Source organism: Siphateles boraxobius, unplaced genomic scaffold (assembly GCF_051911475.1).
Source record: "Siphateles boraxobius isolate OS27281-9 unplaced genomic scaffold, OSU_SipBor_1 3, whole genome shotgun sequence".
Classification (NCBI taxonomy): Eukaryota; Metazoa; Chordata; class Actinopteri; order Cypriniformes; family Leuciscidae; genus Siphateles; species Siphateles boraxobius.
Window position 1 is genome coordinate 12,008,186 of NW_027508919.1, and position 26,315 is coordinate 12,034,500.

The 26,315-nt window shown below is 41.1% G+C and overlaps 1 protein-coding gene across 1 annotated transcript in view; it reads right to left on the minus strand.

Annotated features, from left to right (window-relative positions):
• Positions 1-1,309: 1,309 nt before the first annotated feature.
• The window catches only part of tnmd (tenomodulin), a 48,647-nt gene continuing 23,641 nt past the window's right edge, over positions 1,310-26,315 (minus strand). The window contains exons 3-8 of the mRNA XM_077247861.1: positions 18,623-18,763; positions 15,645-15,743; positions 7,819-7,978; positions 7,340-7,446; positions 2,008-2,802; positions 1,310-1,939 (exon numbers count right to left, since the gene is read on the minus strand). Coding sequence (XP_077103976.1) covers positions 2,593-2,802; positions 7,340-7,446; positions 7,819-7,978; positions 15,645-15,743; positions 18,623-18,763 — 717 coding nt within the window. The 3' untranslated portion in view covers positions 1,310-1,939; positions 2,008-2,592. The remainder of the gene's footprint in view (positions 1,940-2,007; positions 2,803-7,339; positions 7,447-7,818; positions 7,979-15,644; positions 15,744-18,622; positions 18,764-26,315) is intronic.

Sequence of the window (26,315 nt, forward strand, 5' to 3'; positions counted from 1 at the left end):
CTATTCTTTTGTTAATTAAATTTCAAGTCATGAATCCTTCCTACAGGTTATTATACATTAATATACATCCGAGATGTGTTGTCAATATGACGCACATAAACAAACCAGCTCAGGTATGTCTGGAAATAGCGATGAAAACATGAAGGTATTATGGATATGGCATATCACATACTTAAGTGTTACTGCAGTGACATTATAAACAGCTTGGTTGAATTATCAAATTCATTCGGTTATCTGTACATCTATTTCTTCATTTGTACTCTTACTCTTTGACTAGTATTATTCTAAAATAGGGAATTCTAATGTTGCTTAGAGCATTCATATTAGTAATATGAGAAAGAAGAAAAAAAAAACATCCAAGAAAACATGGAGATGTATCAAGACAAATTAAGATTTTTAATAACTAACATTTCTTTTTCTTCCTCACATGGATCACTTTTATCATGGTTTTGTGGTGCTTTTGGTCAGTTTTGGAGCTTGACAGCCCCGGTCCTCATCCACCGTTAAGGTAAAGATAAAAACAGCACGAAAATAAAGTCACACATGTATTGAACAACATGATGGCGTGCAAATATATGTTATGAATTACGGTCTAAAACTACATGCTAAATTAATTTGAATTAATTGCTGCTATTTTACTATACAGAGGCTCCTTTGAGAACACTTCCTTTAGCATTGCATCAAGATAAGTGCTGGAGTCTCATATGAATTCAGGTATTGTGATAAAAGAAACAGGATCCATTATAATAAGCTTTCTATGGGGTATTTTGAGTTTGTGCTTTGATCATTTACCTCAGGCTTCTAGTGAATTAGATCTTTCCATCTGCAGACAAAAGAAGTGTTTTGAGGAAAGAAATCATATGGCTGATGAAGATCACATTTAGACAACTGACCATGGCAGCGAAAGAGATAAACATCAAGGTGAGTTTTAACTTCCTCCATCTTTGATTTGTGGCTTTGCGTGGTTGTTTGTCACAGATGTGGCATCTTTTGTTTCAAGATGAAAGCCCTGTGATTTGCTCTTTTGTTGGTTTCTTAAAAAAAAAAAAGCATTTTGAATGCTTTCAGTGTACAAGGTTTTCTTTATGATCATTTAAAATAATGTACTGTGTCTGTTATTAGGTCTTGTATAGCTCAGTCATGTATTTGGTCTTATTGGAGCTCAACTGGCATGCGCTAACAAATGTCAAGGTCATTAGGGTTGATTCTCAAAGAACACAAACCAAGAAATCTGAAAAAAGTTTGGAATAAAAGTCAGTGTCAGTGTCCCTCACTGTAATTATCAGCATGTTGTATTTCACAGTGCACGTTTATTCGCGCTAGTAGCAGACACTGAAAGTTTTATTCAGATGGAAGTTGTTGGAAAAACACAAAGGAGCATTAGATTACATAAATGCAATTTATAGAGCACCCATTTGCTTGGATGAAAGAATTGATCGAAACAGTCCCAGACCTGCAATTATGGTGCTAGCAATGTCACTACTTAAATACAGCCGTGTGATACGTGTGCAATATAGTTCTACGCCACATTAAATTCACATAACAGCTTTTAAAAAGGCTAATTTTCAAAGTTCTTCAGGGAATTACTTAACCGTACAGTAAATACATTAGAAACAATAGTTTATAATATAAACATGCACATTAGTGTAAATGTAGGCTACTTTTGTTAACCTGGTTCCTTATAATGCCTCTCATCCACTTTAAAAAAAAAGACAAATCAGGGCCATCAGAAAGGGTAACTTTTTTTTGTCATGTAGAACTTCACATGCAAATTAAAACAGTTTGAGTTATATCACTACCTACTCGTTCTCCATTGATTTGAAAGGTCTGCATGTTTGTTTGTTCTGCATGACAATTTCCATGCAACCGTTTCTGTGGTACTTTTAGTATTACCGTATAGGTCAAGGACAGATCAAAACACTGTTCATTGAAAATAAGTCTTACAGAGAGCATCCATGTATAAAAGTGTGTCTATATATATATATATATATATATATATATATATACATATATACATATATTGATAGTTGACGTGAAATACTTTTCTGCATTTTGACATGATAGACTCCGTCTTACACTGTTTTAAATTGTTAATTATGCAATAACAGTTTTTAAAAACATGTTCATTGACTAATATTCCATGTCGTTTTAAAATTAATATGCTAAAAAAAAGCTACATGCATAATTATTACAAGCAAACTGCTGTAAAAAATAGTCTGAGATGGAGCATATTTGTACTATTAAAAATTAATTTGTTGTACCACAAATTGAACAAATGTTTGCAAAAATGTGAAATTGTGGAAAAAAACTGCCTAAAATATGTAATTTTCCTCATGCATTTATATACATTTTAGCCTAAAATCTTGAACTGGATTATGTTATGCATCAACTATCCATACAAAATATGAAGAATAGTTATGACAGTGACCAGGTCACTGAGGATGTTTTGAGTTAATGTTTTGCCTCACTTCAGCAGATTTTTTACACAAAGAATGGAAAAAGTTTTGAGCATATACATGACATTTCTTACAAATGAAGCTGGTCTACGTGTACCCCTGAACAGCATAGCACCACTGGTTCCCCCTAGGATCCTCAAATTCGTCCCAGCATTCGTGCTATCCACCAGTTGCAAGGCATGACAATCTGACAGATGACCCGTCCTCCCTGGTAATAGTAAGGATATGGCGAAAAGCCGCCCAGGGGCTCGTAGTATCGCCGGCAATAACGGTACCCACGACGACAGTACTGGCAGCAGTAGCCCTGCTCATCTAGGCTGTTGTCCAGCTCCAGACCTATTTCTCTCTGCGAAGAGAGTGAGTCAACAGGGTTAGAACCGCAGCCAAACAATACCTGCAATCTCACCACAGGGCGCATGAGCTTGATTTTTAGCAATAAATGGTGCAGTGCTCTGAAGGGGAATGAAGAGTGATTATGGGGTGTAGACATGCAATGACAAAAAACCCTGTCATGCTCTGATATGTCACAAGGATCAGAGTGGCATTTAAAGTAGATGGTTTTGATATGCCAAGCCAGGGTATCTGATATGATATAATGCCCTTGACCTTTCCATTACGCCGCCGGTGACATCGCATGGCTTTGGCATCTCAGATTCAAGTCCCTTAACCCCACTGCCTGTCTGTTCTCAGTCAGAGCGAGTTTGACACTGGCAGACGCTGAGATAATTACACTATTTCTTTCATCCCAGCCCTCCCACTCCCATAAATGCAAAGCTTCGGTGCCTCAGTCCGAGCAGCGACCCTGGCCTCATTTGAGCTCAGAAATGAGAACCCTCCCCCATGCACTCTCATGCCCTCCTTTGACTTTGGCATAAAGCGAATGGCACGTTCCTACAGCAATTAGCGGGGTAATGATTGCCCAACAAGGATCGGTTTATTTGCTCTCGCAGGCAGGGTGTGAATTGGTGTAAGGGCTAAATGAAAGCGGAGTGAAAGGTAAATTGGGTAGAATTAATGGCCCTTGGCCCTCTCCATTGTGTTCGTGTACGCATGCCCTCTCCAGATTACCCAGGGCTGAGTGCCATGCCTTTGATCAGCCGCTACAGCGAGATGGGTTCCGAGAAGTGCCACTTTACTTTCCATCTCCCGTAACTGTTGGAGCAGATAGCACCCTCTCAACTCACTGTTTCATTTGACGATCTCCCCTAGCTTGACACAGACAATATGATGTTGTCCGCCTGATTAAAAACACCATTGTTGACCTAGTCACCTCCTCTGATCTGCATTCGATTGGCAGATGAAGCCGGATCTCTCTATGTTGTCGGGAAACGCTTCAGAGTTCCTGTTGGGAATGACGCAAATAAACTTAACAGCAAAAATTGCTTTGAAATATGTTGCCCGGAAGAAAATGACATTTATCCATGGTCATACGTGGTGTTTGTATAGCAAACAGGTATATTATTATCATTATCGATTTTGGGGGGTTTGAGATGAAGCGCAGTGGATTATAATGTGCCTGTGCGTGTGAGGATGCATAATGGCATGCATTTCTCCTCTGGAATCCCATCTCTCATTATGTTCTCCATAAACGCAGCATGTATGAGTTTTCATGAGCTCACTATGCAATGATGAATGAAGTGAAAATTGCATTCTCCTAATGATTAGACTAGTGCAAGAGAAAGAAGGGTGATGCATGTACGGTTTGATTTATTACTCTCACAAATGCACAATTACTGATTCATAATGTTTGTCGGGTTTAGGGTCAAGAGTGTTGAGACAACAATTCATTTTGGTAACAACACAAAGCCTGTCGGTGTAGTAATGTTTGATTTATCAGACTTTCACAGAGAGAGAAAAAAACAACAACCTGCCAGCATGAAAGGTGGATGTTATTTGAGAAAATAAAAGTTTTTCTTTTTTCGAGTGAAATGATGCGTGATTAGTATAAAACAAACAGATTATGGTATTGTTCCACAGAGGCATATTAATCAAACTGATTATCCTGTTGCAATGAGAAAGTGAGTGTTAATAACTTCATGTGTGGGACTTTGTGTCTGTCTGTTGCATGCAGAGATGACAAGAAATAAAATACTCTGGGACATGATGTCAGTCATGAATAAAATGGTAAGTGCAATTAAGAACAGGTGCCTAAAGCTGACTATAGCGTTTTTATATTAGCTTCACGAAGCCTGTCACGTCCTATGTTATGTTAAGTGTTACAGCCCGTTAAAGTGAAGAAAGTGAGAAAGTATGAATACTCCTCGTTATGGCATGGCATATCATACAGTTGATTCTCAACTTGACACCCTGTGTATTTATTTCATAGACTGTGATTACTGGAGGGATAAATTATTTTAAACTTCAACTATCTTGACGCTAACCAAGACATGAGAGAGACACTTTCCCCCCATTTTTTCAGATGTGATCCATGTGACTTTTTTCAGAGTAAATTTCTTTTACATTAAATTATTATTATATATTTTTTTTCTGGTTTGTCAAAGTTAACTCATTAAACATAATTAAATATGCGTAACATGCATGCTGTTTATTTATTTAAACACTGTGAATGCATTTTTTTCAATTTGACATTATACACGCTTTGTTCTGTTCTAAAAACTAATCGGAACATCTAGAGCCGATTGGAACTGATCAGAATATACGCACAAAGTCTTATGGGGAGAACCCGTTTATCAGTACATGATGGTGGAAAGACTCCTTTCACAGGTTATTTATTTATAAATCAAACCCATGCACACTGTTTAGAACAAAAGTAAAGCATTTGCATTCATTGTATGGTAGAATTTAATTATCGTTGAAGCTGAACCATCATTCATTTTAATGCGAACACCTGCAGATGAACACATCTTTATGCTTGTGCGATTAAGTGTGAAGAAAGTTGTTTTATTAAATTATTGCAGATTTGCATTTCCATTTTTGCATTTCCTGTGTGTATTGATAGTCACTACTGTTCAAGTTTAGATTCAGTAAGATTTTTTTTTTGGTAAAGAAATTAAGAGTAACATTATAAATGTCTTTATCTCAAATAATTTCAAATAAATGTTGATCTTTTGAACGTTCTATTCATCCTGAAAAAGAGAATCATTGACAAAAATATTGAGCAGCACAACTGTTTTCAACATAACATGATAATAATAAATGTTTCTTGAACACCCGATCAGATCTTTGACATGTTGCCATCACTGGAATAAATTACATTTTGAAATTTATTGAAATTTATTTAAATAGAAAGCAGTTTGGAATATTACTGTTCTGACTGTATTTTTGATCAAATAAATGCAGCTTTGGTATGCATTAGAGACTTTTTTCAAAAACAAATCTTATCTGAATGATAGTGTATTTATAGAGAAATTTAGACCTGTGTTAAAATTTTCTTCTCATTAAAATTGAACTGCATGTGTGAACATGTTAATTTTACACAGCTTAATTGATTGACATTCCTCATTTTTTCCAATCACATTTATATATAGAGACTTTTTTGCCTCATTTGAGTATCCTAAGTGAATTTATCGTCTTTGGGTCCTTGACCGGAAAGTGCATCTTAAGTTCAGACTTGGGGAGGGAGGTTCAATCAGCGAACTGCAAGCCAGAATGCTTTCAGCTAGAACGCGGGGTCACAATGCCTACCATCAACAACTGCAGAATGCGTACAAGTCTGAGATTCGACCGGACCCAATCATCAGAGGCTTATCCTCCCAATGTAGGTCAAGGACCATGATGCAATTTCTCAGTGCAGCCAGATGATAGTTATTCAGTTTGAAAGATATCCAGAGCTGTGCTGGCACACAACGCATCAGTGTGGCAGTACTGGGGAAAGGTCAGCCTCGTATATCTCAGGCCTTCTGTCACAGGAACTTTGATGATTATTTATAAAAAGTACACAACAGGGTACAGAGACCTGTAGCAAAATATGAATTCCCTCCTTGAGCAGCAGACGTCTGCCGGTGGGAGAGCTAAAAGAAGGGCTTGCGTCTAGGATCCTCTGAAAGGTCTGAGATATCTGGCTTCCCAGCAGCATCTACATGACTCCAGACTCCAATTACTGGAAGCCACATCCCCTCTGACGTTCACAAAAGCCTTTGTTATCGCTCTGCCCACAAACACAGCCAGCCAGTGCTTAGCCTTGGAATTGGCTGGATTGGTATGTATTAACCAGCTGATAGAAGGAGAGGATTTCAAAAGCGAAAGGTGGTTTCATCTGGGTTTGCTTTAATTATATGGAACTTTGCAGTCCGTGTTGCTGGATGAGGTGGGAAGGCAAGTCGTTCCTGGACCTCTGCAGATAAATATGTCTTTTTTCCCCCACCTAAAGTTCTTTCTTTTCACCGTCTTCTCATCCTTGCGCTCAGAGGCTAAAAGTCGCATACTAGATGGGGAGGTGTATATCGTAGGTGTGTGAAGCATTAGTGCGTACGACTTCAGGATAATTAATCATTGAACATATGCTTCACTTCATGAACGCAATAAAGGACTCTCTTTGGCCGCTTAATTCTTTATGCCTTGATAATTAAATCATGATTAATATATTTATCTATTCATTAATGAGTGACCTTGGGAGGCTGTCTTTGTACATCACTAACTACATAAGAGAGGCATGAAAAAACTGCAAAGCAAACTTGCTTCCTTTGAAAGCTAAATATCCCTCTCCATTAGCAGTAAGACATTAAGAGAGTCTTAAGTGAGCTGGCCTGATTTAAGCAGATATATAGAGCAATTTCAATGCCCTGTGGTCCACATGGTCTGTTTTAAGTTCGGAAAGGGAACTTCGATTAATGAACGATTTATACTAAAAAAGAGAGCATCACTATCCAGCTCAACCGCAGTCGAACACGGCTTTTAGTAATGAATCTCGGGCTCATACTTACATAGTCGTTTACTGGTAACTGGTCCATGACATCCCGGGCCTGACGTGGCCCTCTTGCCTCCAGCTCTGGGGTCTCCTCCACGTCCTCTACATCATGGAACTCAGCATCTGCATCACAGAAGGAAAGACGAGCTAAACACTTTGCTACAAAATGGATACCGTGAAAGGGCCCTTTGATCTTACATAAGAACATAACAACCCCCCCCCCCCCCCAGTGCTTTAAAGCCCTCATTTAGAAAAATGGAACAAGTTGGTTTCTGGCAAAATACTTCTTTAAACATGGTGTATCATGTCCTTGATTAGTTAAATCAATGATTGCTTAGGACATTTCTAGAGCATTAGCTACAAAACTCTGCGTTTGAAGGGAAAGTACAAACAAATAGTGGAGAGCAAAAGAAATTACAGCCTTGACTTGGCTATTCTGAAACCTTATTACTAGGGTTGAATTGGATTTCGAGTTGGTGAAGGCCTGTTTGTAACCTCTGAGAGGAGATGGGTGGATCCAGTGGATGGGTAGATCTTGGCAAATCTCCCAGATCTTGGAATTCAACAGGAATGTTTTGTTGGATATGGGCTCCTCAGCAGGGATCCATATCTGAGAGTCCACCATCTGCATATCCACTTCACCCGTCTCACTCACCTGTGAAAATAAAGTACATTTTAATGCCTTATTGTGCCTGCACAAAATGGTTTGTCATAGATAGGGATAGATGATCTGACACAGATACTTGCTAGAACTTGCCAATATCGATACCAATGGACTTGCACACCGTCTGTTTACATATTTCCACTAAAATGTTAGTGCTATGTTAGCTTTCGGTATAGTATTTATTTTCCCATAGTAAACTTTTTCTGTCATATTTCTATTAACTCTCAATAACAATTGTATACTATAATTTATACAGTATATTATTATACTATAGTAAACATAACATTTTAGTACATTAAAACATAATGTTTTAGTAGTGAGTTCCAGAAGCTTCTATCAATATTGCTTTGTCCTGTTGTGGAACATTTCCTCAAAATTTCATTTAATTTATTTAATGATAAATACGGAAGTGATTGTTCATAGACTCCATGCTGATATCTTTATTAAACATTTTTTATGATAGGACAAAGATAACTAATTATAGCACTCAACTTTTTATTAACAACAATTATAAAATCAATTTCAACTTTTAAATACTTCGAATCATTAAACAATCATCACAAACCCATTATAATAAATGTCACATCTACGCTTTGACTTTAATGTGAATGATGTTTCTTTGTCAAAGCCCCGGTCTGCGTTTGATTGAAGGCTGTGAGTGAAGTGTCAGCGGCGTGAGCAGTTTGTGGCTGTATGCTTGCGTCTTTCAGAAGTTCTGCGTAGTAAGAAATAGTTCTTACCTTACCCAATCTGCTAACACAGTTCGTATTTTCACTTCGGAGTCTATTTTATGCATTGATTTATTTATTTTTGCTAAAAAAATAGTAAAACTGCTAAATAATTGTATGTGGGGATTGAGAGCAAAGTACTGATACTTACGTTGTACTTTCAGAAGCACAATTGGCTTGATTGAAACTGACCCAATTCCTTCCTTTATACCCTCTAAACTTATTTCTGTTCGTCAGTACTTTCTTTACTGTGCATCCTAAGTCTCCTTCACACAGCCCAAGCAAGATAAAACTGGAGTATCTGCTTTATGCTATTGCCTTGGATCATTTCTCTCTCTCTCTCTCTCTCTCTCTCTCTCTCTCTCTCTCTCTCTCTCTCTCTCTCTCTCTCTCTCTCTCTCTCTCTCTCTCTCTCTCTCTCTCAATTCAATTCAATTCAATTCAAAGGGGCTTTATTGGCATGAAAGTTTTTGAAACAATGTTGCCAAAGCATATACAAAATATACAAATAAAATATATATATTATATATAAACATTTAACAAAATGTTTGGATATATTTGTGTGTGTGTGTGTGTGTGTGTGTGTGTGCGTGTGTGTGTGTGTGTGTGTGTGTGTGTGTGTGTGTGTGTGTCGGTCACTCACTGCCCCTCAGGTTGTGGCATGTTTGTACATATTTGGCAGCAAGATAAGTTCTCTCTCCTTCTCCCAGGAGAAAGTTTAATTTAGAAATTTCATTCAGGTCTTTGAAATTTGGGATTATATAGTTAAATTTGTTAAAGTAAAGGTTCCTTGTGTCTTTGAACGCTTCACATTGTAGGAGAAAGTGCATCTCTGTCTCAACCTCACCCGTCAAACAGTGATCACACGTTCTGTTTTCTTTTGGTTGCCATGATTTTTTGTGTCTTCCTGTTTCAATTGGCAATTTGTGATCACTGAGCCTGTACCTGGTTAGGATCTGTCTCTGCTTTCTATCTCTGACAGTAGAGAGATATTCTGCTAATTTATAATCTCTTTTTAGGATCAAATAACATTCTAGTCTACTTTGGCTTTTAGTTTCTTCTTTCCAATGTTCCAGTGGTTTCTTTGCATTGTGCTATGATTTGCTTGACTCTGATTGGTGTTTGGAAGGCAGTTGTTCTGAGGCTGCGCAGACTGTCTCTGACGTGGGGCAGTTTGTCTGAGTACCAGTTGACATAGGGGACTCTTTTCTGGGCTCCAGTGTGTCTTGGGGGCTGGATTTCAGGTGGTTAAAAAAGTTGAGTGTTCTCTTTTGGATGTTAATTATCAGTGGGTATCTGCCTAAATCTGCTCTGCATGCATTTGTTGGTGTGTTTCTGTGTACATGTAGAATGTATCTGCAAAATTCTGCATGAAGAGATTATGTTGGGTGTTTGTCCCAACGGGTATAGCTCTAATGACTGAGTGGACCCCATATTTCACTACCGTACAGCGCAATGGGCTGGATGACACTGTCAAAGATTTTAAGCCAGATTTTAATTGGAATTTGGAAGTTATAGAATTTTCTCTTAATTGCATGTATAGCTCTTCGAGCTTTTTCTTTTAGTGCATTCACTGCCATGTTGAAACTCCCTGATGCTGATATGGTTATACCAAGGTAGGTATAGCTCATGCTGTGTTCAATGACATCATTATTAATGGTGAATTGATGTTTGTTCTCCTGACATCTTGGGCGTTTTTGGAAGATCATGATATTAGTTTTCTTCATATTTACAGCCTGATCCCAGTTCTGACAGTACTTTTCTACTATGTCTAGCTATCGCTGTAATCCTTGTTTGGTAGGAGACAGTAGAACGAGATCGTCAGCATAAAACAGGAACTTCACCTCTCTATCTAGAAGTGAGAGGCCAGGAGCAGCACATTGATCTAACTCAACAGCAAGCTCATTGATGTACATATTAAATAATGTTGGACTTAAATTGCAACCCTGCCGAACACCTCTTCTCTGGGTGAAGAATTCAGTTTGTTTGTTGCCAATTTTAACAGCACACATATTTTCTAAATACATAGATTTAACTAGATCATACATTTTGCCCCCTATACCACATTGTAGAAGTCTGTAAAAGAGACCTTCATGCCAAATAGAATCAAAAGCTTTTCCGAAATCAATGAAACAAGAGAATATTTTACCATTTTTAGTTTGGTGTACATGTTTATTAATTAATGTGTGTAAGGTATATATATGATCAGTGGTGCGGTGTTTTGGGAGGAAACCAATCTGACTTTTACTTAAGATGGAGTGTTCCTCAATGAAATGTAGCATTCTTCTATTTAGAATGCTACAGAATAATTTGCCTAGACAGCTGCTGACAGAGATGCCACGGTAGTTATTAGGGTCTGATTTGTCCCCACTCTTATGAATGGGGGAAATTAGCCCTTTACACCAGATGTCAGGAAAACATCCTGACTGTAGAACAATATTGAACAGCTTTAACACTGCAGCCTGCATCTCTGGGGTGCTGCATTTGAGCATCTCATTTTTAATGCTGCCTGGACCACAAGCTTTCCTCGGCTGGAGAGATTTTGTCTGTGTGATCAATTGTTCCCAAGCAATTGGAGAATCAAGAGGGTTTAGGTTGCCTTTAATTGTGTGTTCTAATGTTTGGAGTTTTTCTTTTATAAAATTTTGTTCGGGTCTAATTTGTTTAATTGGTATGTCTTTGTAAAGGTTTTCAAAATGTGTTTTCCAGATATCACCATTTTGAATGGGTAATGGTTGTTGTAGTTTTGTGTTGAACTTGTTCCACATATTCCAGAATTGATCTTGATTAATGGCGTTTTCAATATATTCAAGTTTCATGTGGGTATAATTTTGTTTTTGTTCCTAATTGTACATTTGTATTTATTTAAAATGTCATTGTATCTAATGCGTAGGGCCGGGTTGTTTGTTTGGCGGTGTTTTTCATTTGCTATATTTCGATGGTTCTCTCTCTCTCTCTCTCTCTCTCTCTCTCTCTCTCTCTCTCTCTCTCTCTCTCTCTCTCTCTCTCTCTCTCTCTCTCTCTCTCTCTCTCCTCTCTCTCCCTACCTGTGAAAAAGTGCCCTTTTCTGCAGGCACTGCTGGTGTTGCATTTAAATGTTTACAGCTATACTTATCCGTACTTTATATCCGACTTTAAGGTGGCTTCAAATATGTCTTCTGTGTTGGTCTATAGAAGGTTATTCAGTCCTGTAGGCACGATAAAGTTCACTGTGGTGCATCCACTCCGTCACAATTATACAACTAATTATACAACTGATATAATGTACTTAATTTTTTAGTTCTACAGTTCATAAGCTAAGTAAATTATTATTGCTTAATGATAGCGATTACATGTCAGTGACTTAATTGAGATCTAGAAAGTGTCTTTGGATAATATAATCACATGAGGTATGTGTTTGTTTTGCTGTATAGTTATGTGTAAATAGAAGTACAAACAAACTCTACTACATTCCCTTGTTAATTAGTGCAAAGACCAGAGAAACAGCTCACATGACAAATATTTTTACAAGGTGATTTTCTCCCAGTCTGAAGCTTAATTGCACATTAGTTAAGCTCGATGTGGAATCCTGAGGCTATTGTCTGAGCTACTATCATTTATATTAGGTTCCCCTCTTTCTCTTTCATTTGCTCTCCCCCTAAACCCTCTTTTTTTTCCTCCCGTTGCTCTTGTTTTATTAGAAGTCATTTTCGGTGTCGTTTCTTGTTTGTTGGGGAGTGACACCGCACTGACCTGTAGCGATTCCAGTTCCGCCTGATTAAAAGCTTTACTCTCTGCGCCTTTGAGACAGTTTATTTGCTCCGGCCCCCTCTCTCTCAAATCACACTTAACTAATGATGACTATGAGGACAGCCTGCATGACTCAAGCAGTGAAGGATGCTGGTTTAGCCTTAAAATGAAAACTAGGGCCAGCGGTGCAAGCAGAACGCTTTAATTGGCCATCTCAGCTGCTCAAGCAAAGCGTGCCTTTCATATGAGTAAACAAAGGTTAGGGCACTGATCCTGCAATATTTGATCCAATTTTTTGAGAAATTAGCTGTATAAGTTTAAGGGTGGGTTCTCTTGAGACATCTAAAGGTTGCAAAAGAGGCACTATAAAGAAAAGAGCGAAGCTGAAATATGTCTTGACCAAGTGGTCAAGTTTGGCCGGTTAGCATGGCCCAGTTAGTATGACCCCAGCTGTTCGATGTTGAAATTGCACCATAAATATTTATCTTTCTCCATTGATGGCATGCAAATAAAAAAATATATATATGTGAATGTGGATTCAAAGTAATCTAACGTCATATGATATGTATACCTGATTAAAAGCTTCACTCTTTGCACCTTCAAAATCAAAAGGGTCGGTGAGATTTTAAAATGTTTTTTAAAGAAGTCTCTTACACTCAACAAGGGCAGAATGTATTAAATCAAAATGCAGTAAAAACATTTTTATTGTGAAATATTATTATAATTTAAAATAAGTGTTTTAATATATTTTAAATTGTAATTTATTCCTGTGATGGTAAAACTAAAATTTCAGCAGTTGTTACTGTTATCAAGAAACATTTATTATCAATGTTGAAAGCAGTTGTGCTGCTTTTTGTGGAAACTGTGATACATTTTTGTTAGCATTCTTTAATTAAAAAAAAGTTTAGAACATCAGCATTTATTTGACATATAAATCTTTTGTAACATTAAAAATCTCTTTATTTCTTCAACAACAAAAAATTTCTTCAACAACAAAAAAAGAAGGCCTGCTGACCTCAAACTTTTGAACAGTACTGTATGCCTCAGGTAATTGGCTCAAAACTGTTGTGTTTAGAACTGAGTGCCCATGAGCAAAAGGCAGTATTCATATCATGTTCTTCCAAACAGGTTCTGCAGCAGTCAAGTGGCTTGAATGGGAGTGCTAATGGATAACTTTCTTTGGGCTATACCAGGTGTTTTCAGATGTTTAATGCCAAGGATAATAATGGATCCGATTTTAAAGCCAAATATGATGATTCACTTGCGATGGTCCCTCATTTCAAAATATAACGACAGCTGTGTTGTCTCATGAAAGTTTTTACTTTTTAAGGAGAGATTGACACTTTTTTTCCGTTAGTGTTTAGAAAAAACTTTGCAATTGAAAAAAGCAGAATGATACTGCAAAAATATATTTTCCCACCTTGCAAATTCCAGTTTGAAATCCCTGAGTCTTTAGGCAAAATAATAATAAAAGAAATAAATACATTTTACAGTAATGCAATTAATTAATGAAAACTTTTTTAAGGTAAGAAAGTATAAATAGAAACGGAGAAAGTGACGATTTACACAGAGTTGCCAAAAAAAAACTAATAAATTAAGACATTTGGGCAGTTGGAGACCAGTGGGAAGTTCAAGGATTACCGCTTTCATCATTTCCCAGACTGAATAAATTGAAAATGGTAAACAAACTGGCAGAATACAATTTATGCTTGTCACCTGGTCGTGCTCGCAGGCTGCTTTATTTCCTTATCAGTGGCATGCAGTTTCTCCTCAGCCACCATTGTTTTGTGGTGAAGCGTGTTAAGGTAGCTTGCTCTGGGACCACAGTCGCATGCCCTGCGGCTCAGCTGCACTTGGAGCTAATAATATGGATTTTAACCTCTACTTCCTTAACATGCTCACAACCTTGGAAAGAATGGCCTGTTTCTCTCTCTCTCTCGTCCATGCACAAGTGGTCTTTGGTTTCAATAGCATCCTGATTTATCTCAGGCCTATAGTATATAATCAAATCAAAGATTTATAGAAAGCAGGAATGTAAATAGACAATCAGCAAGCCTGAATCATTCTGCCACATTCATGTAAAGCCCACAGCTCGCATTCTTAGCATTTTACACTTCTTAGTCTGTTTATCCAATAAATGAGTGATCACTTGTGTAAATGTTCTCCTGGTTAGCTGTGTCTTTATAGTATGAACAGCTTGCTCCATCTTGCGCCATGTGTCCCCGTCCCCCCTCGAGAACCAGGCTCATTGCTCCCTCTCTTTCCATCTACCCTATCTCTCTAGCCCCACTGCTTCAGCCCTGGCCAACTCTGATTGATTTCACATCTGTGAAATAAAGCTTTGCTGAAAAATCTAATTAGGTTTCACAATGAGCAAAAAAAAAGGAGAAATGGCAGCGACATATGGCGTTTGCTTCGCAATTAGTATCTGTAAACATGGATTAGACATTAAAACGATGAGGGAGAGAACATGCAGGCTGTTTCTGCCTATAATACCTTCTGTTCCAAAAGTCAAAGAGGATGTCTGGGAACTTGCGACAACAATACATTAGTGTGTTTTTAATACAGATCAGAGAGGCGTGCCTCTTTTCTGCACACCCCCTTTTCAATATGAACTGCGAAGGAAAGAGTTTGGCGCATGTGAAACCGCTTGCCATTCTCCATGACACCGATAAATTGGATGTTTGATTGATAGAATTTCACCCATCACTCTTGCAGAGCATCACAGACAGCCATTAGAGCAGGAGAACAGAGATGAATCACTTCAGCCCTGAGTCAAGTGAAATTTACGGAGCAAACATCTTCAAATACCATTTTAATGGCTTACCTTTCCCAAGAACCCCCTCTCTCTCACTCCTTAAGGCTATTTGGGCTGAGGCTTCAGAGGAGATGATTAAAAATTAATATTAGTTCAGGATTGACAGCAAACACCATTTGATGTGTGCCACAAAGGGGTTATAGGATTGTGGACTTTCGGATGGATTCATGGCCACAGGAGACCCAAGTTTATACTTTTGTGGGAGATGCTGGAGGGAATGATGGTGGGGGTGGGTTGGGGTTGCTGGTTAGTTGGATTGTGGATGGTGATGTTTGGAGTAAGTTTCATTTTCACAGTCTGATGAGCTGCAAAATGCATGATGTTTTCCCCCTGTTTTAAGGAAGAAAATTGCTTAAAGGTATGTTTAGAGAGATTAGAATACCTCTATGTCGATGGTCTTTGAGTCCAGCTTCGGCAGCTCCTTGGTTTGATCCCTGATGTAACATCTCTGGTGCTTGGCAAAACGGATGCCCATGATGCCCTTGAATGTCACAGATATTAATGAATGTTTATTCCACAATTTAAAAAAAAAATACAAAAAAATCAGCAGTTGACTTCAAATGCTCTCTGATACCCGAAGCTTTTACAGCACAGCACAGATATAGCGAATACTATACAGTAACTAATGCAACAAGAATCATTTCCCAGCCAATTCAAGATTATTGGTCTACAACCCCAAGCAATACAGAGGTAAACCGCCGAAGCCATGATTATATGTAGGCAAAACCCATTGATTTGCAGTACTTATGGTCTGTGTTGCGAAGCTAATCTGTTTGGTGAAGTGAGTAGCTATTTTCCTGAAAGCTACAGCTGATGGTCTGCCATACAGAATTTGCAGCTTTACACTTGAAAAGAGAAAAACCCATTTTAGCAGGAGCATCTGAAGAAAGATATCAGTGCTTTACTGTCTGAAAGTAGTCTTCGAAGGGAAATAAAGGCTATCGTGTTACAGACTCTTCACTCGGAAGGATAAAAACAATATCGGGAATACATTAACTAATCCACAGTTGCTCTCGTTTTGCTGTTGTAGTATAAGACAACTGAGAGCGAGTATGATTCCGAATTATTTCTGCAGTATTAACGAAAGCATCTTTTGTAAATCCACGTGTTTGTGCTTTCATCACTAATGTAAGACTGCATGCTAATAATTGTCATTTTCACCTAAGCTCACCGGTTTGTAAAAAAATGGTTATGAGAGGAGTGCATTGTTGGTGCCGAAAATCATTGTGACAAATTGCTCTTCAATTCCTGTTAATGGCTTGCTTTCGCATGCAAGAAGGACCTATCTCTTGACGAAACGTGTTTATTGCTGAGCCTGGTCAACTGGAAAATGGAGAGACTCTTTAATACAAGGATAAAAAATAGGAAAAGAATGTAATTTAAGAAAGTGTGTTGAAGTACAGCTTTGCCATTAGCCAGATTAAATGTGTGCATGCACTGAGAAATCATTTGAATGGAAGCGATGAATGATGCAATTGGCAGAGGGCAAAGAAGCGCTGCTCCAATCATTGGCACATTACTTGCATGTAGATGCCCAGTTATTGGTTTGAGAGACAACAAATACTGCTTCCTGAATGCAGGTGAAAGCCAAGGGCTGGTGCTAAACCGAATTGGCACCAAAGAATCACTGTTAACAACATTACTAGATCTAAAATCAGACTTAATCTGTGTCTGGGAAGCTGACCCTGGCAGTATAATGTTTCTGTATTAGGATGTTATAAACGGACTTTGACTTTGTTAAGAAATTCCCCCTGCATCTTTACCGACCTCTTGTATCATCAAATGGGCGGTTAGATAGCTCATCTTGTCTTCCTGTAGGACAAACTAATCATTGTTATTCTCCACACTGATGGACACAGACAGTGATTATTGGCAAAATCATTTAAAGTCTTGCTCTCAGCCACTTTTGTAACTGCTTTTTACAAGACTACAACGATTAGAGAAAAATGTGCCATTTATACATTACAAAATGCTTTTGCTTTATTTTCCAGCTCTTTTGCAGTTAAGTATGTGTTGAAGGTCATTTTCACCTAAGAATAAAAAATTTAAACGATTGAAATTAAAGTTTAAAATATTAAACTAAAGTCACACTGACTTTATCAAGGTTACAAGAGACAAAGTTGTGCAATTGTTGAGATATAGAATCACGTATAGCATACAGGCTGCATTTATTTGATCAAAATACAGTAAAACATTAAAAATATTATTACAATTTAAAATAACCGTTTACTTTAATGTAGCCTATTCAAAAATATATTTTATTCCTGTGATGGCAACATAGTGTTCAGTGTCACATGATCCTTCAGAAATCATTATAAAATACTGATTTGTTGCTCAAGAAACATAAAGTTGCAAAGTTGAAAACAGTGATACTTTCTTTCAGGATCATTTAGTAAATATAATCTTTAAAATAACAGCATATTAGAACTTAATTAGAATTTATTTGAAATAGAAATGCTTTATGACAAAATAAAAGTCTTTAGTGTCACTTTTGATCAATTTAATGCATCCTTTCTGAATATAAAATTCTTTAAAAAAAAATCTTACTGACCCCAAGGCTTTGAGCAATGGTGTATATGGAGTGATTCCTGGACAAAAGTAATTCACTGGTACCTTGCATTGCCGTAAAATATATTGCTGGATTATTCCCTTTTCTCAAGCTGAAGGACACTTTATGGCAGTCTATGTGATGTGTCTCCTTGGCTTTCCCCATAAGCTGCTGTTGTGGAATCCTCATTATTACTTGTACGTTTCTGGATGACACTGAGAATTTGACTAAAACAATGGAGAAAGGATTTTGCTTGTGTTTCTGTTGGCATCACCACTGCATTTCCATTCATGTGCTGTAGCCTTCAGGCTCTATGGAGATGGTTTGTAGTTTTAGTGTGTGTAATGACTTGCAACATCCCTCCTTCACAAAAATCAATTCAAAAGTCTGCCCTGAGCCAGAAGTTGCAAGAAGTGCCGAAGAGGGTTCTGAGCTCAAACTCCCCTTTCATTTATATCATGTGATTTGAATGATTTTACCTATTCACTTGTTTTCTGCTTTCCCATGGCAATGCCTTGAATGAAACTAATCTGCTTTGTGGATTTGCTCCACTGACCATTGTAATTTAGAAAGAAGATGGGGCCAACAACAAGTGTGTCTGAATGCTGATGCAAGATGTCATCGCTGCCAGTTTGCTTTTGCTTAGCACAGTGCTTTGCAGAGATTCAATATCATCAGTCTGAGAGAAAAAGAAAAACGCTCTGTCTGTATTTTGACAGCAGTTCCTAGGCTGAGACTCAGATTGCAGGAATAAGAGCTGAATCTATCACATCACAATGAAAATATTTCACTTGTATGTCATAAACCCTTACATTTTTGAAGTCGTGCACCTCCAGGACCTCGTCTGTGCCATTTCCCATCCTGAAGATCTCGATGCGTTGCGCTGGATGGATTTCCATCATGCTCTCAGTCTCCATTCCATCCAGCACAGCTTTATACTGATGATCATATACCTGTTTAGACGCATACAACCCAACATACAGAATTAAAAACACAGTGCCACTAAAATATACAATCTGCAACAATACCATGTCCCATTCAAAACTGGTAAACGGATTTTATTGCATGAGATAAAATATTAAGTGACATCTTCAAACAAATGATGCCAGAGATTTTCTCAGAGCTACAGAGCCCCTAAAGGGATGGTGATGGAGGAAAAATTAAATGTCCATGCTTTTGCGCTTTCTCGCAAAAGCATTTTTTTTTGTTGTTGTTTGAGTTCTGGAACACAAAGTTTCTTGGGTGATCGCATTACTTCTCATATCTCACATTTTTTCCATCACCATGTCCCTTTAGGTGCTCTGTACAGAGTTAAATTAACTTTCTTTTTTTTATTTTTATAATTACTTTGTCTACTGGTGTCAGTACCTTTTTGTGGATGTATGAATTTAAATTATTTTCAAGTTCACACAGGTGTAATACCAGAAAAGACATGTGTAGTTCATCACATTAACTATGGACATGTATCACAAAAATGGTCCATGATTGATGTTCCATGATAGAAATAAATTTGTAATGTTAAGAAATAAGGTAGTAAGAGTTTTAAGGAAAGCAGAGGCATTTTTTAATCACAATTATTGAAAATGCTCATGGAAAAACAATATGATGACAATTAAAAAAATGATTGGTCAAAACAATATTGAAACAAGTCCAACTGAATTAAAGATTAATGATACAGTTTTACAGAGCCCGATTGATGTGGCACAGGCCCTTAATCACTGTTTTATTCAGTCAGTGGAGAAAGTTGTTTTTGCTGTAAAACTTTGAGCTATCTTATTTACAAACAATTAATGCCAGTGAGACAGCTTTGGTATTAAGACCAGGAACTAAGTTAGAGGTTGAAAAGTCATGTCTCTGAAGTCGACAAGGGCCAAGGATATTTATGGTATGGACACACTCAATAGTTAACCCTCTAACACATATTATTCATATTTGATCAAATCAAAGGATATTCCCTAATTCTTGGAAACCAGCAGTTGTGGCTCCTATATTTAAGGGGCGCAACGCTCGGCCCATCAGTGTCCTACCTACAATATCAGTTTTTTTTAAAAACTGGTGGCCAAACAAATTATTGATCAACTTCATAATAGTTATTTACAATCGCATCCGATGCAATTTGGCTTCGGTGGAGTGTTAGGGGCTGTATTTTTTGATTTACAGAAAGCATTTGATACTGTAAACCATAATAAAATTTTGTATAAACTACTCAATTTAAAATTTTCAATAGATTTTGTAAATTTAAGTAAAAACTCATTTTAAATCTAATTTATTATGTCTATCGACTGGTGTTCCACAAGGGTCCATACTGGGCTCAATTCTATTTAGCATGTATATTAACGATTTACCCATTGTGTGTCAACAATGTAATATTCTAATATATGCTGGCGATACAGTCTTTTTCACAAAATGCAGAAGAGTTTGCAAAAAAGTAGACAGATGTTATGGCAAAAGTTACAGCCGGGCTTAATCAGAGTTATCTGAAATTAAATGTGTCAAAAACAGTCTGTATGTTCTTTTTTAAAGGACATAGTGCTGATATAAAGCAGGACATTTTTTATTTCGGGAGAGAGATTACAGGTTGTTTCAGAATGTAAATACTTTGGGACACATGTGGACTCCTGTCTTGGTTCTAAAACCCACTTAAAAAAGGTTCGCAAAAAGGTTAAATTTAACTTTGGTTAATTTAAGGTTTATTAGAAATTATTTATCAAATGAGGCCGCAAAGATATATTTTCACTCTATGATTCTTTCTCATGTCACATAGTGTTTGACAAGCTGGTCTAGCATTTGATAGTTCAAAAACCATTGGAATTATTATACAAACAAGCACTAAAATTTTAGATAAACTATTTAGTTTTCATCATTGTCACATTTTAAATAAGTATAACTTGTTTAGCTGGGAAAATCTCATTAACTTAAACATTTTTTGTTTAGTTAGAAATTAGAAACACCTAGAGAGACTAATAAACAAGAAAAACTACAAAGGACTACAAAACATGGCACAGGACAGGAAATAACAAAAGTCAACACAAGACAAGGAAAACATAAGACAGGAATCGTGACATAGCCCCCCACTTAAGGAGCGGATTCCAAACGCTCCTCATGAACAGTCCAGGAGGGAGGTGGAGCAGAGGCGGACCCGGGGGCGGGATGGAGGGCCAGGCCCATGGAGCGGAAGAGGACCTGGAGACTCCGGCAGGACGGAAGGCCAGGGTGGAGCATGATGTGCAGGCGGCCAGGGTGGAGCAGGCAGTTCAGGCGGCCAGGGCGAAGCAGACGACCCATCGGGCGGCCAGGGCGAAGCAGACGACCCATCGGGCGGCCAGGGCGGTGAAGACCCCTCGGGCGGCCAGGGCGGTGAAGACCCCTCGGGCGGCCAGGGCGGTGAAGACCCTTTGGGTGGCCAGGGCGGTGAAGACCCTTCAGGCGGCCAGGGCGGAGAAGACCCTTCGGGTGGCCAGGGCGGTGAGGATCTTTCTGGTGGCCGTGGGCCCCTAAGTTGCCATGGCGAGGACCTACTACCCCCCAAAAAAATTTCTTAAGGGTAGTTACGGGGTCATAGGCAGGAGCAGTCACCGGCTCAGGAACAGACACCGGCTCAGGAACAGACACCGGCTCAGGCTCAGGAACAGACACCGGCTCAGGCTCAGGAACAGACACCGGCTCAGGCTCAGGAACAGACACCGGCTCAGGCTCAGGAACAGACACCGGCTCAGGCTCAGGAACAGACACCGGCTCAGGCTCAGGAACAGACACCGGCTCAGGCTCAGGAACAGACACCGGCTCAGGCTCAGGAACAGACACCGGCTCAGGCTCAGGAACAGACACCGGCTCAGGCTCAGGAACAGACACCGGCTCAGGCTCAGGAACAGACACCGGCTCAGGCTCAGGAACAGACACCGGCTCAGGCTCAGGAACAGACACCGGCTCAGGCTCAGGAACAGACACCGGCTCAGGCTCAGGAACAGACACCGGCTCAGGCTCAGGAACAGACACCGGCTCAGGCTCAGGAACAGACACCGGCTCAGGCTCAGGAACAGACACCGGCTCAGGCTCAGGAACAGACACCGGCTCAGGCTCAGGAACAGACACCGGCTCAGGCTCAGGAACAGACACCGGCTCAGGCTCAGGAACAGACACCGGCTCAGGCTCAGGAACAGACAACACACACACTGGCTCGGGAACAGACAACACACACACTGACTCGGGAACAGACAACACACACACTGGCTCGGGAACAGACAACACACACACTGGCTCTGGCTCGGGAACAGACAACACACACACACGGGCTCGGGAACAGACAACACACACTCGGGCTCGGGAACAGACCACACACACACACGGGCTCGGGAACAGACAACACACACTCGGGCTTGGGAACAGACCACACACACACGGGCTCGGGAACAGACCACACACACACTGGCTCTGGCTCGGGAACAGACAACACACACACTGGCTCTGGCTCGGGAACAGACAACACACGGGCTCGGGAACAGACAACACACGGGCTCGGGCTCGGGAACAGACCACACACACACTGGCTCTGGAACAGACAACACACACTCGGGCTCGGGAACAGACCACACACACACGGGCTCGGGAACAGACAACACACACACTGGCTCTGGCTCGGGAACAGACAACACACACTGGCTCTGGCTCGGGAACAGACAACACACACACTGGCTCTGGCTCGGGAACAGACAACACACACACGGGCTCTGGCTCGGGAACAGACAACACACACACTGGCTCTGGCTCGGGAACAGGCAACACACACACTGGCTCTGGCTCAGGAACAGACAACACACACACGGGCTCGGGAACAGACAACACACACTCGGGCTCGGGAACAGACCACACACACACTGGCTCTGGCTCGGGAACAGACAACACACACTCGGGCTCGGGAACAGACCACACACACACGGGCTCGGGAACAGACAACACACACTGGCTCTGGAACAGACAACACACACACTGGCTCTGGCTCGGGAACAGACAACACACACACAGGCTCGGGAACAGACAACACACACTCGGGCTCGGGAACAGACAACACACACTCGGGCACAGACAACACACACACTGGCTCGGGAACAGACAACACACAGAATGGCTCGGGAACAGACAACACACACACTGGCTCGGGAACAGACAACACACACACTGACTCGGGAACAGACAACACACACACTGGCTCGGGAACAGACAACACACACACTGGCTCTGGCTCGGGAACAGACAACACACACACACGGGCTCGGGAACAGACAACACACACTCGGGCTCGGGAACAGACCACACACACACACGGGCTCGGGAACAGACAACACACACTCGGGCTTGGGAACAGACCACACACACACGGGCTCGGGAACAGACCACACACACACTGGCTCTGGCTCGGGAACAGACAACACACACACTGGCTCTGGCTCGGGAACAGACAACACACGGGCTCGGGAACAGACAACACACGGGCTCGGGCTCGGGAACAGACCACACACACACTGGCTCTGGAACAGACAACACACACTCGGGCTCGGGAACAGACCACACACACACGGGCTCGGGAACAGACAACACACACACTGGCTCTGGCTCGGGAACAGACAACACACACTGGCTCTGGCTCGGGAACAGACAACACACACACTGGCTCTGGCTCGGGAACAGACAACACACACACGGGCTCTGGCTCGGGAACAGACAACACACACACTGGCTCTGGCTCGGGAACAGGCAACACACACACTGGCTCTGGCTCAGGAACAGACAACACACACACGGGCTCGGGAACAGACAACACACACTCGGGCTCGGGAACAGACCACACACACACTGGCTCTGGCTCGGGAACAGACAACACACACTCGGGCTCGGGAACAGACCACACACACACGGGCTCGGGAACAGACAACACACACTGGCTCTGGAACAGACAACACACACACTGGCTCTGGCTCGGGAACAGACAACACACACACAGGCTCGGGAACAGACAACACACACTCGGGCTCGGGAACAGACAACACACACTCGGGCACAGACAACACACACACTGGCTCGGGAACAGACAACACACAGAATGGCTCGGGAACAGACAACACACACACTGGCTCGGGAACAGACAACACACACACTGACTCGGGAACAGACAACACACAGAATGGCTCGGGAACAGACACTGGCTCCGGTTCTGGAACAGACAACACACACTCGGGCTCGGGAACAGACAACACACACACTGGCTCGGGAACAGACAACACACACACTGGCTCGGGAACAGACAACACACAGAATGGCGGAATCCACCAGACTACAACGATTACAACGATACAACGACAGAATCCACCAGCGGCGAAGAGGGCCTTGAGCTGGGCAGGACCAGCGGCGAAGAGGACTGAGCGCTGGGCAGGACCAGCGGCGAAGAAGACTGAGCGCTGGGCAGGGCCAGCGGCGAAGAGGGTCTTGAGCTGGGCAGGACCAGCGGCGAAGAGGGCCTTGAGCTGGGCAGGACCAGCGGCGAAGAGGACTGAGCGCTGGGCAGGACCAGCGGCGAAGAAGACTGAGCGCTGGGCAGGGCCAGCGGTGAAGAGGGTCTTGAGCTGGGAAGGACCAGCGGCGAAGAGGGGCTTGAGCTGGGCAGGACCAGCGGCGAAGAGGGCCTTGAGCTGGGCAGGACCAGCGGCGAAGAGGACTGAGCGCTGGGCAGGACCAGCGGCGAAGAGGGCCTTGAGCTGGGCAGGACCAGCGGCGAAGAGGGCCTTGAGCTGGGCAGGACCAGCGGCGAAGAGGGCCTCGGCTCTGGCTTGACGTGAAGCTCTGGCTGGACGTGGCTGACGTGAAGCTCTGGCTGGACGCGGCTGACGTGAAGCTCTGGCTGGACGCGGCTGACGTGAAGCTCTGGCTGGACGCGGCTGACGTGAAGCTCTGGCTGGACGCGGCTGACGTGAAGCTCTGGCTGGACGCGGCTGACGTGAAGCTCTGGCTGGACGCGGCTGACGTGAAGCTCTGGCTGGACGCGGCTGACGTGAAGCTCTGGCTGGACGCGGCTGACGTGAAGCTCTGGCTGGATGTGGCTGACGTGAAGCTCTGGCTGGACGGTCTCTGGCGGGACGGTCTCTGGCTGGACGTGGCTGGCGTGAAGCGCAGAGCTTATCCGAAGGGCAATATCAATGTACTGCTCTAACGTCCATTGAGGGGTGTTGTCCGGCATAAGGTACTCTAGGAGGTCCGTAAGGCCATAACGGAACATGTCTTTCAAGACATTATCATCAACGTCCACCCCATCACAAAGTCCACAAAACTCCTCCACATATTTCCCAATAGGGCGGTCACCTTGGCTGAGGCGAAAGAGACTGGCTGCTGGATTCATTTTTGGTCGGTCGTTCTGTTACGTCGCAGCAAGGACAAAGCAGAGAGTGAATCCAAATGCAAGCACTTTAATAATCCAACAAACAGGTAATCCAGGGTAAACTCAGAACAAGGTACTCAGACTACAAGCAACATTAAACAACGACCAACAAAACACAACTGAAGCACAGGGGTTTAAATACACAGGCAAACAAGATAGCAAGGGGGCGGGGCTAATTAGAAACACCTGGAGAGACTAATAAACAAGAAAAACTACAAAGGACTACAAAACATGGCACAGGACAGGAAATAACAAAAGTCAACACAAGACAAGGAAAACATAAGACAGGAATCGTGACAATAAGATTATGTATGGTTTAGCTCCTCCTCCTCTGGCAGATTTAATTAAATTTAAATATATTGAAAGCAGAGTAACTAGAGGTGCAATTAGAGTGGATTGTATAATTCCAAGTAGGAAAATTTCCTTTGGCAAGCTGTTTTTCATTCATAGCTTCACATAAGTGGAATTCTGTACCACAATCAATTAGATAATTTTCATTGTTTAACTCATTTAAGCATTTGTTAATTTTTAACAAACCTACCATTTAAACCCTAAAAACCTTTATAAAATGTTTTGTTTAAGATAAATAATATAGTATATGGTATTTTGTTAAATATAATGCAATGCCATTCATACTTTTTAATTGCCCACAAGATCATGTTGTATCTCTTATCCAGTTCTCATCGCCTCCTAATTGCTTCTCATATTGAACAATAAAAAAAAAAAAATGTCAGTGTGGTCCAGGATTGTTTTAGACCCCACTGACTTTCATTGAATGAACAAAACAGTTTATACATTTTTCAATTGATCTTCATTTATTTTGCACATACAGTAAGAAGTCATACAGGTTCGAATGACACGAGGGTGAGTGAATTATGTATTTGAACTAACTCTTTAATATGAATGCACTTAATATGAATTTGTCCAAGAATCATAGCCAGTCAGAGACGTTTGCTCAGGCTTGACTGGCAGCATGCGATCTGGTAGTTGCCCTGCCATACGTATGCTTCAAGTAGACTCAACAAATGAATCGTCTGAGGTCTCGGATGGCTTTCCCCTGTTGCCGGGCCTTGCAGCGC